At 44.7% G+C, this 16,264-nt stretch overlaps 1 protein-coding gene across 1 annotated transcript in view; it reads right to left on the bottom strand.

Moving 5' to 3' along the window:
• Window positions 1-435: 435 nt before the first annotated feature.
• The window catches only part of ZNF704 (zinc finger protein 704), a 136,136-nt gene continuing 120,307 nt past the window's right edge, over window positions 436-16,264 (bottom strand). Inside the window, exon 8 of the mRNA XM_064650089.1 lies at window positions 436-2,562. Coding sequence (XP_064506159.1) covers window positions 2,551-2,562 — 12 coding nt within the window. The 3' untranslated portion in view covers window positions 436-2,550. The remainder of the gene's footprint in view (window positions 2,563-16,264) is intronic.

Genomic DNA, 16,264 nt, shown 5'->3' with positions numbered 1-16,264 from the left:
GCTTCTGAACTCTGTCTTATTTAAGTAACGCACAACAGCGAGGTGCCGGCTTCTGTGGGCTTTGTTGCACCTCATTTTATAACAGATTTTCCTTCTCAAGATTTGGGTTGCAGGAAAAGAGCAACTGCAGTAGAACAGAACTTTTCTAAAGAAAAATAAAACCCAAACAATCCCTCACAGCACTTGCATAGTGCTTGGAAAATATGAGTCAGGTCCACCCTCAAGCTCAGAAACCAGAAAGCAAATAAAAGAACCTAACAATGTTGCCCAAAATAAATAACCACAGTGTGGAGGCACCTAAATGGGGGACATGTGGGGGAGAAGCTCTTCATTTTTTTTAATCCTCAGGATTAGCACATCTGCCACAAACTAAACAAACAAATCGTTATTGGAGTCAGGAAAGGACAACTAATGTAAAACAGGCTGAGACATAAATTAGTAGTCATGGTAATCTGTCACAGGTGAGTGACACTTTATTTTAATATAAGAATCAGCAACAGGTACTATGAAAAATGTGTATGGAGAAATATAAACACTTCAAACTGTTGTAAAACTAATTATTAAATTTCATTTTGTAGCTTCTCTGCCATCACAATGCCTGTGCAGCCCTGTACAGTGGTAAGTAGTCACAGTAAGTCAGGCCTCTCTAAATCAGAAGCCATGAAAACTTAAAGCACTGCTTTTTCTTTCTAAATTTCAGTGTTTTATGGAATACAGTTCCTTCTTTTTCTTTGCAGACATTAGAATTATCAATGGCAAAGAAAATAAAAGATGAAATTCCCATATAATCTTAGCTCCAACAGTGGAGTTTATGGTTTTATGGGGGGAAAAAACCACTCATGGTGCAGGACTAAGGATAAACAAGGACAGTAACAAGTAAATGTGCTCATCTTCTAAATGCTTTCATACTCACGGCAACTGTTTGAGCAACTTTGCAAAAACTTGTCAGGAGTTGTCATATTATTTCTTTATATTTATTCCCCGGGTTAGTGCTGGCTTGTAACAATTCAATATCAAGATGGTACATGAGGGAAAAGATGGTGATCATATGAACACTGAGGAAACTCTTAAGCAGAGGTCAGAATTACTGTCTCAAATTGACGAAAAATTAACATTCCTAAAATTGACCCAATGAGTAGACCTAACAGAGCTCACATAGACAAATACATACCCTGAAAATAACTGAACAGGGGCTATTTCTGCAGGGCTTGAGGAGCATTATGACTGTTTGTTCTTACAGTTCAGCCAGCCTTAATCATCACCTCACATTTCTCACTTCAGAATACAACTGTCTGAAAAATTACTTCCATCTAAAGTGCTGATAAATTTGGAAAACAATGTGGTGGATTGACCCTGGCTGGATGCCATTGCCCACCAAAACCACTCTATCACTGCCCTGCTCAGCTGGACAGGGGAGAGAAAATATAATGAAAGGCTCATGGGTCGAAATAAGGACAGGGAGAAATCCCTCACCAGTTACTGTCAGGGGCAAAACAGACCTGACTTGGCGACATTTATTTAACTTATTGCCAATCGAATTAGAGTAGGACAATGAGAAATAAAAACTAACTCTTAAAACACCTTCCCCCCACCCCTTCCTTCTTTCCATTTTTCTCTACCCCCTCCCTCCCAGCAGCACAGGGGGACAAGGAATGAGGGCTGAGGTCAGTTCATCAAACATTCTCTCTGCTACTTCCTCCTCAGGGAGAGGACTCCTCTCACTCTTCCCCTGCTTCAGCATGGGATGCCTTCTATGGGAGACAGTCCTCCACCAGCTTCTCCAGTGTAGGTCCTTCCCATGGGCTGCAGTTCTTCATGAGCTGCTCCAGTGTGGCTCCCTTTCCATCGGCTGCAGTCCTTCAAGATCAGCCTGCTACGGTGCGGGTCCCCCACAGGGTCACCAGTCCTGCCAGCAAACCTGCTCCAGCGTGGACTTCTCTCTCCATGGGGTCACAGGTCTCTACCAGGAGCCTGCTGCAGCGTGGGCTTCCCACAGGGTCACAGCCTCCTTCGGGCACCCACCTGCTCTGGCGTTGGGTCCTCCAAAGGCTGCAGGTGGATCTCTGCACCACCTTGGAAGCTCCATGGGCTGCAGGGACACAGTTGCCTCACCGTGGTCTGCACCATGCTCTGGCACCTGGAGCACCTCCTGCCCCTTCTTCTTCACTGATCTTGGTGTCTGCAGAGTCAGTTCTCTCGTATATTCTCACTCCTCTCTCCCAGCTGAAGTTGACATTTTGGCTTTTCTTCCCCCTTCTTAAATACATTGTCCCAGAGGTGCTACCAATGTCACTGATGAACTCTTGGAGTCAGCTGGCATTGGCTTTATTGGACATAGGGGAAGCTTCTGGCATCTTCTCACAGAAGGCACCCCTGTGGCCTCCCTGCTACCAAAAATTTGCCACACAAATCTAATACATTCCTTTTTTTTGTGAGAAGTACTGTCTGCTCAGACTCACGTTGATTTGATCAGAACTCAATGAATAGTGCAACTTTACATTTCTTTCTTACGTGTGAAGCTGAAACAGTCCTAGAGGCTTTATTGAATCTTCAAGACCTGTGCTGTTTGGGTATAAAAACAAAGCAGGTTTATTTGATGGCTGAACAGTCTTAACAGAGCTAAATAGCTTAGACAGCAAATCTTTATTTAGATTTAATTGCAGCAGAATCTAATTAACAGTTTTATATTAAAGACTTGAGAGTCTCTGATCTCTTTGAAAATCACCAATACTGCCAAAACTGCAAACTCATAAAAACAAGGAGACATTGAGACATTTTTGCAGTGAAGTAATTTATGCAATTTTTTACAAAAAAAAAATTAGCTGTAATGAAAAACTAACAAAACCACCAAAGTGATTTAAAGGGCCAAATCTGTGAGAAAGCATGAAGAACTAGTAATGAAGAGACTTTCCAAGTGTAAGCAGCAGAATACTGAAATATCAGTTAGATAATTCAAAGTTTCAGATATTTTCATGCTATCATAAGGAGGAATCTAGGAAACATATTTATATTTTAACTACAGAGTTATAAGGGTAAAACTGTGCCCCTAGCCTGGGTGGGTATAGCCCTGCTCTGCCCGGCTGACAAATGGTGGGGGAGCCTGTGGGCTCCAGGTAATGTGAGGCTGTAGCTGATTCCTCATGTTTCTCTGCAGCAGTACGGACACTCTGGTTCACTTGATCTCATGTGCACACAGCAAAAATAAGAAGTTGCAATACTTTTTTTTCCTCCTCTTCAGAGGAGGAAAGCAAGAGACAAGGTCACCTACAATAATCATAGAATCACAGAATCATAAAATCATTGAGGCTGGAAAAGTCCTCCAAGTTAATTGAGTCCAACCTTTCACCAAACACCACTATGCCAGCTAAACCATACCACTAATTGCCATGTGCAGTCATTTCTTGAACACTTTCAGAGATGGTGACTCCACCACCTCCCTTGGCAGCCCAGTCCAATGTTTAACCACCCTTTAATGTCTAAGCAGATGTCTAACCTGAACCTTCCCTGGAGCAGCTTGAGGCCATTTCCTCTTGTCCTCTTGCTTGTTACCTGGCAGAAGAGGCTGATCCCCACCTGGCTACAACCTCCTTTCAGGCGGTTGTAGAAAGTGATAAGATCTCCCCTGAGCCTCCTGTTCTCCAGGTTAAACACACCCAGCTCCCTCAGCTGCTTTTTGTAAGACTTGTGCTCCAGATGCTTCACCAGCTTTGTTGCCCTTCTCTGGACATGCTTCAGCACCTCAACATCTTTCCTGTAGTGAGGGGTAGAGAATGGGACACAGGATTTGAGGTGAGGCCTCACCAGTGCTGAGTACAGAGAGACAATCCTTGCCATGGCCCTGCTGGCCCCACTATTCCTGATACAAGCCAGGATGCCATTGGCTTTCTTGCCCACCTGGACACGCTGCTGGCTCAGGTTCAGCCAACTCTCAAACAGCACCCACAGGTCCTTTTCTGCTGGGCCACTTTCCAGCCACTGTTTCCCAAGCCTGTAGCACTGCATGAGGTTCTTGTGACCCACATAAAGATGTGGCATTTGGCTTGCTGAACCTCATACCGTTGGCCTTGGCCCATGGATCCAGCCTGTCCAGATCCCTCTGCAGAGCCTTCCTACCCTCCAGCAGATCAACACTCCCACAAAACTTAGTGTCATCTGTAAACTTACTCAATCCTCTCATCCAGATCACCAACAAAGGTACTAAACAGGATGATTTTATGTCTTGCCTCCCTTCAAAATCCTTGGCTGATGATTACTTTCTCACCAGGAGAAAGTACAGGTTTAGAAATAAAAACAAAGAAAAAAAATTCATGTGACTTTTTTCTTTTGTTTATCATCTCTTCCTTTCTACTGCCCCGCTGTAGATGACTTATTTCCCCTTCAGTCCTCGTGGGGGACTGACAGTACAGCATGACCCCCAGCTGTTTCAGGAATGGCTCTTCATTTTGCCAGGAGAAACTTGCATGTAGGCAGAATGTGCAGCCCATGTGCAGACTTCATACTGTGTCTTTCTTCAGTGCAGCTACCGACCACATGTAGAAAGTGAAAATAAGGCCTACAGCTTCCTTTTTGCAGGTAAAATGCTACCAGAATAGGATGGAGACCTGTAACTTCTCTTTCTCTGTCCCATAAACTCTTCAGGTCTGGAGAGGACGTCTGATCATGACTGTTGTATGAGCGAGAGGAATCCTGCACTATGCTTACCTGAACAAGTTCCCTCTGCTCTTGCAAACCATTGTATCTGCCCAGGTTCCACCTGCCTCTTGGGCATGTAGATCTCCTTTAAAGAATGCCACAGCCACAGAAGAAGAAAATATAATGCTCGAAACAATAACATGAAAATTTTCTATGCAATTCTAACAAAGTCAAACAGTTATTTCATATTTGCTCCCAACAATTTTTTTGTGAGTAGTGAGATGTAGCCATACTCTGACACTGCAGAAATGCAGAAGTCAGAGTTACCTACAGGTTAATGAGACCATGAAAATTGCAAAATTAGATTTTTAGTTTTTTCTTTTCTGCATGGAGCTCTGGTGTGCTTTTATCTAAATTTTTTTTTTTTTTTTACCCAGAGCAGCTGGGAATATTAGCCCTCCAGAAACAAGTTTTGCAGGAAAATCTAATTACATACACTATATTTCAACTCAGAGCATATTTTACAGCCTACTTTGAAAACAAAGCTACTAGTTATGGTGCTATAATGTTATTACCGATGTTATAATAGGGATTTTGTGTCTGACCTGACTCCTATCTCACCACTCTATCAGATTGGTTGGCTTTTGCAAAGTCTGATTAAGCATTAACTAAAAACATAAATCCTAAGGAATTTTCCCAGTCACTTTGACATTTTCTAGTTTGCTGCCATGAATAAAAACACCGTTCTACAAAATCCCATGCTGTTGCTTTAGTGAATGAATGCAAAACACTCTTGGAGCCATGGTAAATACAGATTTTTACATGGAGACACTTAATTTATTCCAGCTGCATAATTTCTCCTCTCTTGCGATGTCCTGTACTTTCCTAATCAAACCACCTGTTGTTTCAGATAAATGGCTAGAACTACTATCTGCCTGTTTGAAGTTTACAGTCCAAAGAGAATGTAATAACAAGATGATGATTCAATCTGTATTCTCCAAACAGATAACTAAATTCAATATTCAAATGAAAGACGAATGTTCAGTTGGACAGAGAAGCAGCTGAAGCAGCTTGGTAGACTGCATTCCTAGTGGGAAGAAAGTCCTCTGCCTTTAAAATCTAGGCTGTTCTCACAGTTAGAAACACACCCTTAGGAAACAGCAAACAGATTCTCCCAAATACAGGGAACTGCACAGTTTCCAAATAAGGAATTCTCCATGGAATCTTAAACAAAGGAAATCATCCTTTTCCTACTGTAAGTCAAATGAATCATTTTTCCCCCAGAAGAAACTTAACTATACTTTCCTAGATGAACACATTCACTTCAGCATTTTGCAGGACCTATGCTTTCAGTTTTGTTTTTGCAAAATGATATAGAAACAATGTGTTAAGTTCCAGCAGGCAGACTTGTTTCTCTAGCTGCTTTGTATTCTCAAATATTCTCAAACATACCTGGGAGAACCCATCTGTCTGCAGAGATAGGATGAAAAGCACTTTTTTAAAATACAAACTATCTTTATGAAGTCTATAGAGAATATGTTCACATGACAAATATTTGTTACTGCATTGTTACTGCACCCAGAACAAAGGGACCAAAGCCAGATGTGTATAACTCATTTAGGAAAGGGGGAAAAAAAAAGCCTTAACCACTGCCTAATCTGCTTTTGCTTTATTAGCCTTTTGCTGAGTAACAGGCTTTAGGAACCTCTTACAACCAAGCTGAAAGATTGCTACATTCTCATTGATTTAAAAAACTGCCTTTGAGCCCACAGCTGACATGCCCTTGCCTTCCAGTTCCAGCAAAGACACCTCTACCTCTATGTAACTTGCAATGCCAGCTTGTGAGCTCCTGGTCAGAGCTGAAAATATCAGTTATGCACAAATCTACAGTTCCTGCCTGGAACTATGCTTTGTATCAAGTTCTTACTTGCAACTTTCTAAGAGCTGTTTTAGCCCACAGGCAGACCTTTCAATTACTGGTTCAAGATCTCCCAATAAAATCAGGATCTAATTATTAGCGATTTTTTTCCCTCTGAGAAGTTGGTAAGCAATCAGATTTAGTGGGAGCATGGCTTCTGATCATAATACACCCTAAATATCCTCCTGATACACTCGAGATTGCTAACTGCTCCAGGCCACTCAGTCCTTGGAAGGTGCCAGCAGGCCTCCTAGTGATGCTCCCCCAGAGCTGGCTTTGAGAAGAAATACAGAGTTAGACCCTATAAAGAAGGCAACACAGCTGGAATTTCCATGCATATCCTCTGACACTTACTTTCCATCTCTATGCTTGAGGGCTATGTCTCAGTTCAGTACAACATTTTTCTCCTCAGACTTTTTTTTATTGGTAACAACAGCACAATCAATAAACAATGTGAAAGGAATACTTGGGAGGAGTGAAAAGGTTATTTTGGATTTTAGGAAATAATGCCCTCAGTCCATAAAGTTTCTTCTTCTACTTGGAGAGAGGAGAGATGTGGGGAGGACTAAGAGAGAAGGTTGATGCTTCTCCGGTTTCACTTCTCTATGACAGAATGGAAGGAGTTGTGTTCTGCATCTGGTCTTAAAATGAGCACTGGACAAAGCCCACCCCAATCACTGCTGAGAGTTACACTCTCTATCACACTCCCTCTCAGCTGTGTTCATCCCTGGGAAGGCGCTCTCTTGCCAGGCATGTTCTTGCCTCCTCCTACTCACTCACCCACCCAAGTTTCCCTGGCAGCTGTGTCTTAGCCTTGCTCCAGCCCTTAGGATATCTCCACCTACCACTTCCTGCCCTGAAAACGCTTTAGATTTATACCAGATCTGCTAACTTGGATAACGAGACACCAAATGCTGAGCTGCATCACCTCTCAAGGGCACAGATGGGGGAAGGGATGCAGAAGTGACTTAATGTACCTTGGCAGCTCTTTTTCTGCTTGGGTTCTAGGAGATCGGCACACTTTGAGAACTGAATCTGTTTTAGCAGCCCTTGAATTCCTTTAATTCATTCCAGCAGCCTCTTTAGTCTATAAGAGTCATCACAGTGAACACTGCACAGCATCTACTGTGTAGGAGTATTTATGACTGTACTCTACAGCTCTCAATATGCGACAATTCTCCTACTCCAGTTGTGATCCTTCATGATTCTTCAGCTGCTATAGCCTGGCCTTGATGTGATTCTTAGTCATTGCTAGGACCCCTATGCCATTCCTTGGTGCACAGCACGAGGACAAATATGCAGCTCTAGTCTAGCCAGGCGTGGAAGGGTGCAAAGGCTTGTAAGAGAGAAAGAAGCAGGGAGAAGGGGCAGGAAGATGAGAGCTGTGTAGCTGTTGTGGAGATTAGGAAAGAAGCTGCAAACAGTCGCAGTCTTTTGGGAGGAGATATTCCACGGGAAGCTCAGCAAGAAAGAGGAGTGTACATCAGGCTCCCTCTTCACATCTTTTTTGTGGAAAAGGAGAGGCAAGGAAAACCTCAGTTCTCTGTTGGACTTTGAGGGAAATATAGTTAACAAAGATGAGGAGAAGGCTGAGGTACTTAACACCTACTTTGCCTCAGTTTTTAGCAGTAAGACAGGTGGCCCTCAGGACAACTGGCCTCTAGAGCAGATAGACAGAGACAGAGACCTGAATAGCCCTCCTGTATTCCAGGAGGATGTAGTTAGCGACTTACTGAGCCAGCTGAATCCCAACAAGTCTATGGGACCAGACGGGATCCATCCCAGGGTGATGAGAGAGCTGGCAGAAGAGCTTGCCAAACCGCTCTCCATCATCTTCCAACAGTCCTGGCTCTCTGGGAAGGTCCCAAATGATTGGAGGTTGGCGAATGTCACCCCAATCCACAAAAAAGGCTGCAAGCAGGACCCTGGCAACTATAGGCCTGTCAGCCTGACCTCGGTGCCTGGCAGGGTTATGGAACAGATCATCCTGAGTGCAATCACACAGCACCTTCAGGATGGACAAGGGATTAGACCCAGCCAGCATGGGTTTAGGAGGGGCAGGTCCTGTCTGACCAACCTGATCTCTTTTTACGATCAGGTGACCCACCTGGTGGATGAGGGGAAGGCTGTGGATGTGGTCTATCTAGACTTCAGCAAGGCCTTTGACACTGTCTCCCATAATATACTCCTGGAAAAGCTGGTAGCCCATGGCTTGGACAAGTATACCCTCTCCTGGATTAGGAGCTGGCTGGAAGGTCGGGCCCAGAGAGTGCTGGTGAATGGAGCTGCATCCAGTTGGCGACCGGTCACCAGTGGTGTTCCCCAGGGATCAGTGTTGGGCCCAGTCCTGTTTAACATCTTTATAGATGATTTAGATGAGGGGATTGAGTGTATCATCAGCAAATTTGCTGATGACACTAAATTGGGAGGGAGTGTCGACCTGCTGGAAGGCAGGAGGGCTCTGCAGAGGGATCTGGATAGACTTGAGAGATGGGCTGATTCCAATGGGATGAAGTTCAATAAAGCCAAGTGCCGGGTCCTGCACTTTGGCCACAACAACCCCATGCAGCGCTACAGGCTGGGCATAGAGTGGCTGAAGAGCAGCCAGGCAGAAAGGGACCTGGGGGTACTAATTGACAGGAAGCTCAACATGAGCCAACAGTGTGCCCAGGTGGCCAAGAAGGCCAATGGGATCTTGTCCTGTATCAAAAATAGCGTGGCCAGCAGGAGCAGGGAAGTGATCCTACCCCTGTACTCTGCGTTGGTGAGGCCACACCTTGAGTATTGTGTTCAGTTCTGGGCCCCTCAGTTCAGAAAGGATATTGAGGTGCTGGAGCGGGTCCAGAGAAGAGCAACAAGGCTGGTGAAGGGACTGGAGCATAAGTCCTATGGGGAGAGGCTGAGGGAGCTGGGGTTGTTTAGCCTGGAGAAGAGGAGGCTCAGAGGTGACCTCATCACCGTCTATAACTACCTGAAGGGAAGTTCTAGCCAGGTGGGGGTTGGTCTCTTCTCTCAGGCACTCAGCAATAGGACAAGGGGGCACGGGCTTAAGCTCCGCCAGGGGAAATTTAAGTTGGATATCAGGAGAAAATTCTTTACAGAGAGAGTGATCAGGCATTGGAATGGGCTGCCCAGAGAGGTGGTGGATTCACCATCCCTGGAGATTTTTAAACACAGATTGGACGTGGCACTGAGTGCCATGATCTAGTAAATGGACTGGATTTGGACCAAGGGTTGGACTCGATGATCTCGGAGGTCTTTTCCAACCCAATCGATTCTATGATTCTATGATTCTATGATTCTATGAATTGGTTCAATGGGACATTATTCAGGAGCTGACTTGTTCCATTTGCCCTATTCCAAGTTATTAAAAATGGAAATATGAAAAATTAAAACAATTTTCCAGACTCTCACTCCATCAGTTACTGAAAGGAAACAAATATTTTTACATCCTATTTCAACCAGGTATGTAATTTAATGTTGCAAAACTGTAATATTCGGGCTATAAATGATTCAGGGAACCTGAAAGAAAACTATTTCCACTGGATTTTATATCATAGAAACATTTCTATTACTATGAATTTTTGACATGGTAAAAAATGAGCCTTGATGCGTTTAAAATTACCTCTTCTTTATTTACCCCATAACATTACAGCAGGAAAGGTTTCATAACTATTGAGTATTACACCACAAATAATGTCAAAACAATGAATGTCAAGATTCCTAAAGAGAAAAACTGTAGTTTTATGATAGTAGGCAACAGGGACAGAAGAAAGACACAAAAAGAGAAGGTAATTTATTAAAAGCTGAACATTATACAGAAGCAAATATATGACTGCATTTCTAATAATGTAACTCTCAGGAAATGTATGCTATGAATCCTTTTGAACCCCTCAAGACTTGTGTGTGGAATGCAATATGTGCCGGAGGCCCAAACCAAAGCACACATACAAATACTTCAAGGAATTAATTTAAAATTCCTGCATGTAGTGTAAATTATTGTGACTGCAATGTCAAGATCTTTATGCCTGAGATGAATAAAAGCAAGTCTGCTATATTCCCAGAATACATGAATAGCTGCTCCATGGCATGATAAATTACACCTTTCTCCCCTCACTTTTACTGGCTTTTTTACATTAGGAAAACCTCATTGTTGACCAAAAGCAAGGTGTTTTTTTTCCCCACAAGGGACCAATGATTATACATTTTTATACATTTCCTATCCACCCCACATTTCTATCTCTCGTTTCCTGGAGACCATTTCTCCCTACCATGCCAGCCTAATTGTCATAATAAAACTATGCCCTGTTCAGTTTCTGAAAGACAAAACAGGATCCAAATCCAGGAAAGGGTTCATGGCTGTGAATCAATTAAGGAGACTTCCTCCAGTCCAGAGTTAGTTAAGACCCTGAGCCTCAAAGATTTAGATGTCTAACTTGTATTTAAAGGTACCTAATTACCTTTAAGAATCTGAGCCTAAGCCCCTTGGGGTTAACTTGTGGCTCTCTCCTTAGCATTTCCTACAGCTATTTCAGAGAGATCCCTATTCAGTTTGCTGATGCTAGGCATTTCAGAAGGGAACAGGTCTCTTATTTCATATCTGTGGATGCTATTATGTACCAGAGCAGTTAAAAGCTAAGGTGCTTCAAAGGAACTGCTGGCACCTTTTAAATCACCATTGTGAATTTAGCTTCTTGTTCCCACTGTCTTGACTTTGCACACACCTGAAATCCACCTACTGTCCCTTATTCTTATGCTTTCCACCTTTTATATGCTTCCGTACAACAACTTCCACGAGCCCTACATAACATGTCTCCTTCCTCTAAGAAGCAGCAGGCTTTTTCTTCCCTCTCCTGCTTTGCAACATCCTTGCTTTGGAATCCCTCCAGTAAGCTCCTTAAGCACATGGAGTCGCAAGTACTTAGCAGAGAAGAGAATTACATAAATAATAATAATAATAATTATTAATAGCCCATAAATGGAACCTTAAGGGGCTTCTAATCTTCACACGTGCTTGGAAAGGAACTTTCCAAAACTATTTAATTTGGGTGAGAGTTCTTAGCGGCAACATAATAATCAAAATATCAAACAAGTTTGTACAATTACATAGCCAAGTGGGCTCCAGCACAAGACAATATGTGTATACAGTTTGGCTGTGGCAGAGCATTGCCCATCCCTGGATTCCTTAAGTTGATTTTTAAACAAAGTTTGCAGGGAACGTGTAGGATGCGCTACTCTTCTGTGCTACTCACTTGAAACTGGATGCTAGGTTGGAGGAGTGAATCATTTTGGAAGCAATGGGTTTCTTTGCATTTCCTAGAATAAGACGTGACATAATGTATGCAGTTACATAGCACATGCTAGCAATACACTGCCTCTTTTAATGATCTTGATTTTTTAAATTTTTAATTTCAACAACTCTGGTGTTTGTAAGAACATTATGTTGTCTATTTTCGTGAAAGATTTCAGAATCAAAATTGTGAGCAAAATGAAAGGAGTTAACAGTGCTGCTGTGTTTCTGGTCTTTCTTGTGATTGAAATGTTGCTTATGTGTGAAGAAACAGATATATCCTTGAATGAATAGTGATCTTTGCTTCAGACCGGTTTGATTACAATATCAGTCCCCCAGCTGATCAGCAGTGGGATCTTCGAAGAGATACTTAACACTGAGTTTTTCATGAAATACACTTATTTTAGTAAAAACTTGACCGGTTGAGAGCGGAGTATTGAAATGCACTTGTAAAAGAGCTGTCCTGGAAACCCACATTCCCAAAGTGGCTCAGGCACAGGCCATGGACCCTTTTCCCTGGCATGGCATGTTCTTGTGCGCTGGCTGCTACTTTCCACTTCTGGTCCTGGGGAGCCACCGTCGCGTTTTCCACAGGGACATAGAAATATCCTGGGGAAAACTAGCCTTCCCTTGGAAAAAACAAGCTGTCATTGCTAGCCTACCCAGGGATGGGGAAAACTTCTGGCTTGGAAATGGCTGCACTGAAGCAGCCCTCGGGGCCGCGCTCCTCTCACACAGCCTGCATGCAGGGTAACGGAGGATCCCCTGGGGTGAAAAATAAAGATTTGTCCGTATTAGCTCTCCGTTTCCCTCAAGTTTTCCCTCCTGGCTCCTCGGAGAGTAACCCGGGGGGAGGACAGGGCCGGGCCGGGCCGCGGCCGCTCCCGCCTCTCCCGCCCAGCAGCGGGAAGGAGGCGCCGAGCCGGCTCAGCGGCCGCTGCCGCCATGGAAACGCGATCCCGCTCGGCGGCTTCCCGGGGGCCGAGGGCAGAGGATTCCCGTCCCGCTGGGGGGGGCGGGGGGGGGAGAGAACCCAAGAGAAATCAACTCAAAATTGAAAGAAATCAGCGTCACGCAGCGCTGGGGTGGTTTGGTTTTGTGGTTTGGGTTTTGATTTTTTTTTTTTTTTTTTATGTAGGGGGAATCGTCCAAATTTCGTCAGCACACCACTTGTTATATTTATTTACTTTTAATAACCCAGGCAAGCGGCAGTGGGCCGAGCTGGTGTGGAGCTTTTTTTTCCTGGCTGAAAGGGGAGGAACTGTACTTGAGCGGGGAGCCGAGGGGGAGGCAGCGCTCTGCGGGGCGGGAGGAAGGTGACAGGGCTGGAGGAGGCGGCGGGATAGCGGGGGCTGGAAGGGTCGGCTGTGGCGGGCAGGATGGAGAAGTCGAGCGGGATCTGGTGTAGGCAGATGGTGCTGCAAGTCTCCTCCTACAGCATCTGACAGGACCCGAGTATGGGGGCTGTAGCTGCGCGGAGGGTCCTAGTGTGCATGGGGAGGCAGGCAGGGAAGCTGGAATGTAAAAACATGCAAAGAGGAAGAAACAGAGTGGGTTGAAGGGGAGGAATCTATAGTCTGCCTGGGAAGAACAAAGGCAGCAAGACTACTCTGCATCAGCTTCCTCCCAAACGTGGAGCAGGGCCCCCCTCAGGCGCTGGCTGACCACAGCCCAGGTGGTCCCAGAGTCAGCTGCTGCTGGAGCACTGCTGTGCAGCCCTCTGCCTTCTCCTTGCACCATCTTTCCTCATCCCTTGCCCTGACCCATGCTAATCCTGCCCAAAACCAGGGCAAGGAAGCAGAACAGTGGAGGGGCTCATCATTACTGCAGAGTTGAGGCAAGTGGGATGTCCCCAGCTGGGGGACCAGCTGGGCTGGAAACATGGAGCTGTGCCCGCAACTTGCTATTTCTCTGCTGTCAACAAATAACAGCAAGAAAGCATCAAGCCCTTACACTGCTCATCTGTGTAAAAGATGGCAATTTGCCACTGACAGAGGTTAATCCTCCAGCTCAAATGGCAGAAGGCCATGCTGTGTAGTTACAGCATTCATCAAGCTTGCTAATGATCTTGTGGTAACATACATGAATTCAGATGATGAGCATCCTCTCCTTGCTTTTAATATAGCCTGCAAAATTATGCTGCAGGACTTGTTCTTAATTTATCCTCCTCCTGCATATATTCGGCATGTTGCCGGTTTCAATGGCAGGATTGTGTGTTGTTTTCCACAGGATGCCTCTCTTCCTCAGGGCATGAGGTGGATGGTGCTCTGGGGATGAATTGTGGTTGGGCACAGAAAAGGCATGTTATCCAGATGGCTCCTGTTCTCCTTTTGCAGAAACTGAAACATGTATAGTGAGAGATGTGAGGGAGGTACAATAGAGACAGAATGGTCTCAGGAGCAAGGTAGTTAAACACCACTTAGCAGAACTGGAATCTCTTTTTGCCAGCGTGACAGAGCTGCTTACACAACTCTGGGCATCAGCTTAAACTCCAGCATGCTGGCCACTGCAGGTATGTAGCCCATTCTCAGATGTCCAACCTGTGCTGTTACAGCTACAGCTGAGATCACCAGGCTTGTTGTCCCAATAAAGTGGTTGCAAAGAAATTCTAAATACTCTGAAAAAGTAAGCAACCCAAAAGTTGGAAGTGACTCAGACTCAGAATCCAAGTGTCCCTTGTTCATGTTTTTTACTGGCCTTAAGGTTTAGTTAAATGAACATTTTCTGCAGTATCAAAGTTAGATTCTGTTCCTTCATATCTCATCTGCCCTTTTGCTGTTCCCTGCCTCTGTGTGGCAGCTACCAGCTCCCAAATGCACTAATGAAACTGTCTGTGGGCCTGCAATGCAGATGATTTACAGGCCAACCACATAAATGATGTATCAGTTCTACTATGGAGGCAGCAAACTGTGCTGCCAGAATGGGACTGGGCAACTGGAGATGGGAGCCAAGAGAGAGGGAATGTCTTCAGCTTCCTTTGCCAAAGGACAAAGTTTTCCTATAACAATGCCCTGAGTCTCTCATCACTTGAGTAGTAATGATGGTGTGAAAACTTGTCCCTCTCCTCCACAAGGCCTGTAGAAACATCTACATTAGTGTTCGTGAGTAACTTGGCCATCTCTGAGCCCCTGATCAACACCAATAAATAATTTTCTGGTCAGAGCAGAGCTGGGGCAACATTTGGAATATGAAGACACACAAGCAGAGGCAGAACAGGGAAGAAATCAAATTATTCACCAGGGGCTCACCAAGTGGTCACTGGCCGTTCTGCTCACCAGTGATGCTAGAATCCCACAGGAAAAAAAACCACCTTAGAACATCTTATGTAATTACAAACTGCATCCTCACACAATTGTGCAAGAGGCACAGCTCTTAACCCCGCATTTGACTAAAATACTAATTTCCTTTGAGATATTCTGTTTATCCAAAAATACCTCTCTTCCCATTTAGATCTGGTCAGGACAGCTGTTTTTCCATTTCAACCTGCCTGGCTGAGGCACCTGGAAAGGTGCTGCAGATTGTAAGCAGCATCCCGGTGCCCAAGGAGTGACAGTGAGCTGATTTGGCATCCCAAGTCCTGCCTACTGCAGGGGCAGCCCAGCCCAGCCCCGCCCCGCCCAGCCTAGCCCAGCGCTTCAGCCAGACCGTGGCTGCTGCCTTCATTTCCTCCCCCTGAACTGAACCCGTGGAGGGAGGCAGGCTGCATTCCCCAGGGAAAAGCAGGCTCTGGAATACATTATTGATTTGCTGGAGGAGACTCTGGCCAGAGGGCAGCGAGAGACCAGGACAGCTGGGCCCTGCACGAGGATGGCTTGCTGGGCCAGAGATCAATATATTTCAGTATACCGGGGAGCAGGCACCGGCAAAGCCAGAAGTTAGAAGGGTAGACGTTTCCTTTGTTCTGTTTGTCTTACGGAAAAAAAGAGGCAAGAAAATAGGTTTAAGGATTCTGGATATAGAGGAGGAAATAACCTCTTTATTTACAGAATAGCACAAACCAGCCAGCAGTGACAGTTTTAAAAAGGACTGTTTTAAGGTTGTCTATAGCTGAGGAAATGGTGACTGGTAAGGGTGGGGAATCTAGAGAACTTAGTACATATTTGTTGGGTTACTTTTGGTTTGAAATAAGAGCAGCTTCAAGGATAAGTGACCAAGTTCCCAAGTCAGTATTTTGTGGTTTTACAATCACACTTTCAAAAATGTTTTCTCCTTCCTGTTGCTGTGTGGAAGATCCACCAAAATAGCCCTCAAGATTGCCAGCACACCAGGCAAAAGAAAAAAGTATTGCTAGTAGCATCTGCTAGTTTTGCAGCCTGTGTGGCATACAACACCAGGAGACACATAGATTTGAAATGCAAGTGTGTTTTCTATTGTATTTTATTTGACAGTGACTTTTTAAGAAAATAACATTGCCTTCAGAGTTT

The sequence above is a fragment of the Pseudopipra pipra genome, chromosome 1, assembly GCF_036250125.1.
Source record: "Pseudopipra pipra isolate bDixPip1 chromosome 1, bDixPip1.hap1, whole genome shotgun sequence".
Classification (NCBI taxonomy): Eukaryota; Metazoa; Chordata; class Aves; order Passeriformes; family Pipridae; genus Pseudopipra; species Pseudopipra pipra.
This window is presented reverse-complemented; position numbering and strand designations above follow the sequence as displayed.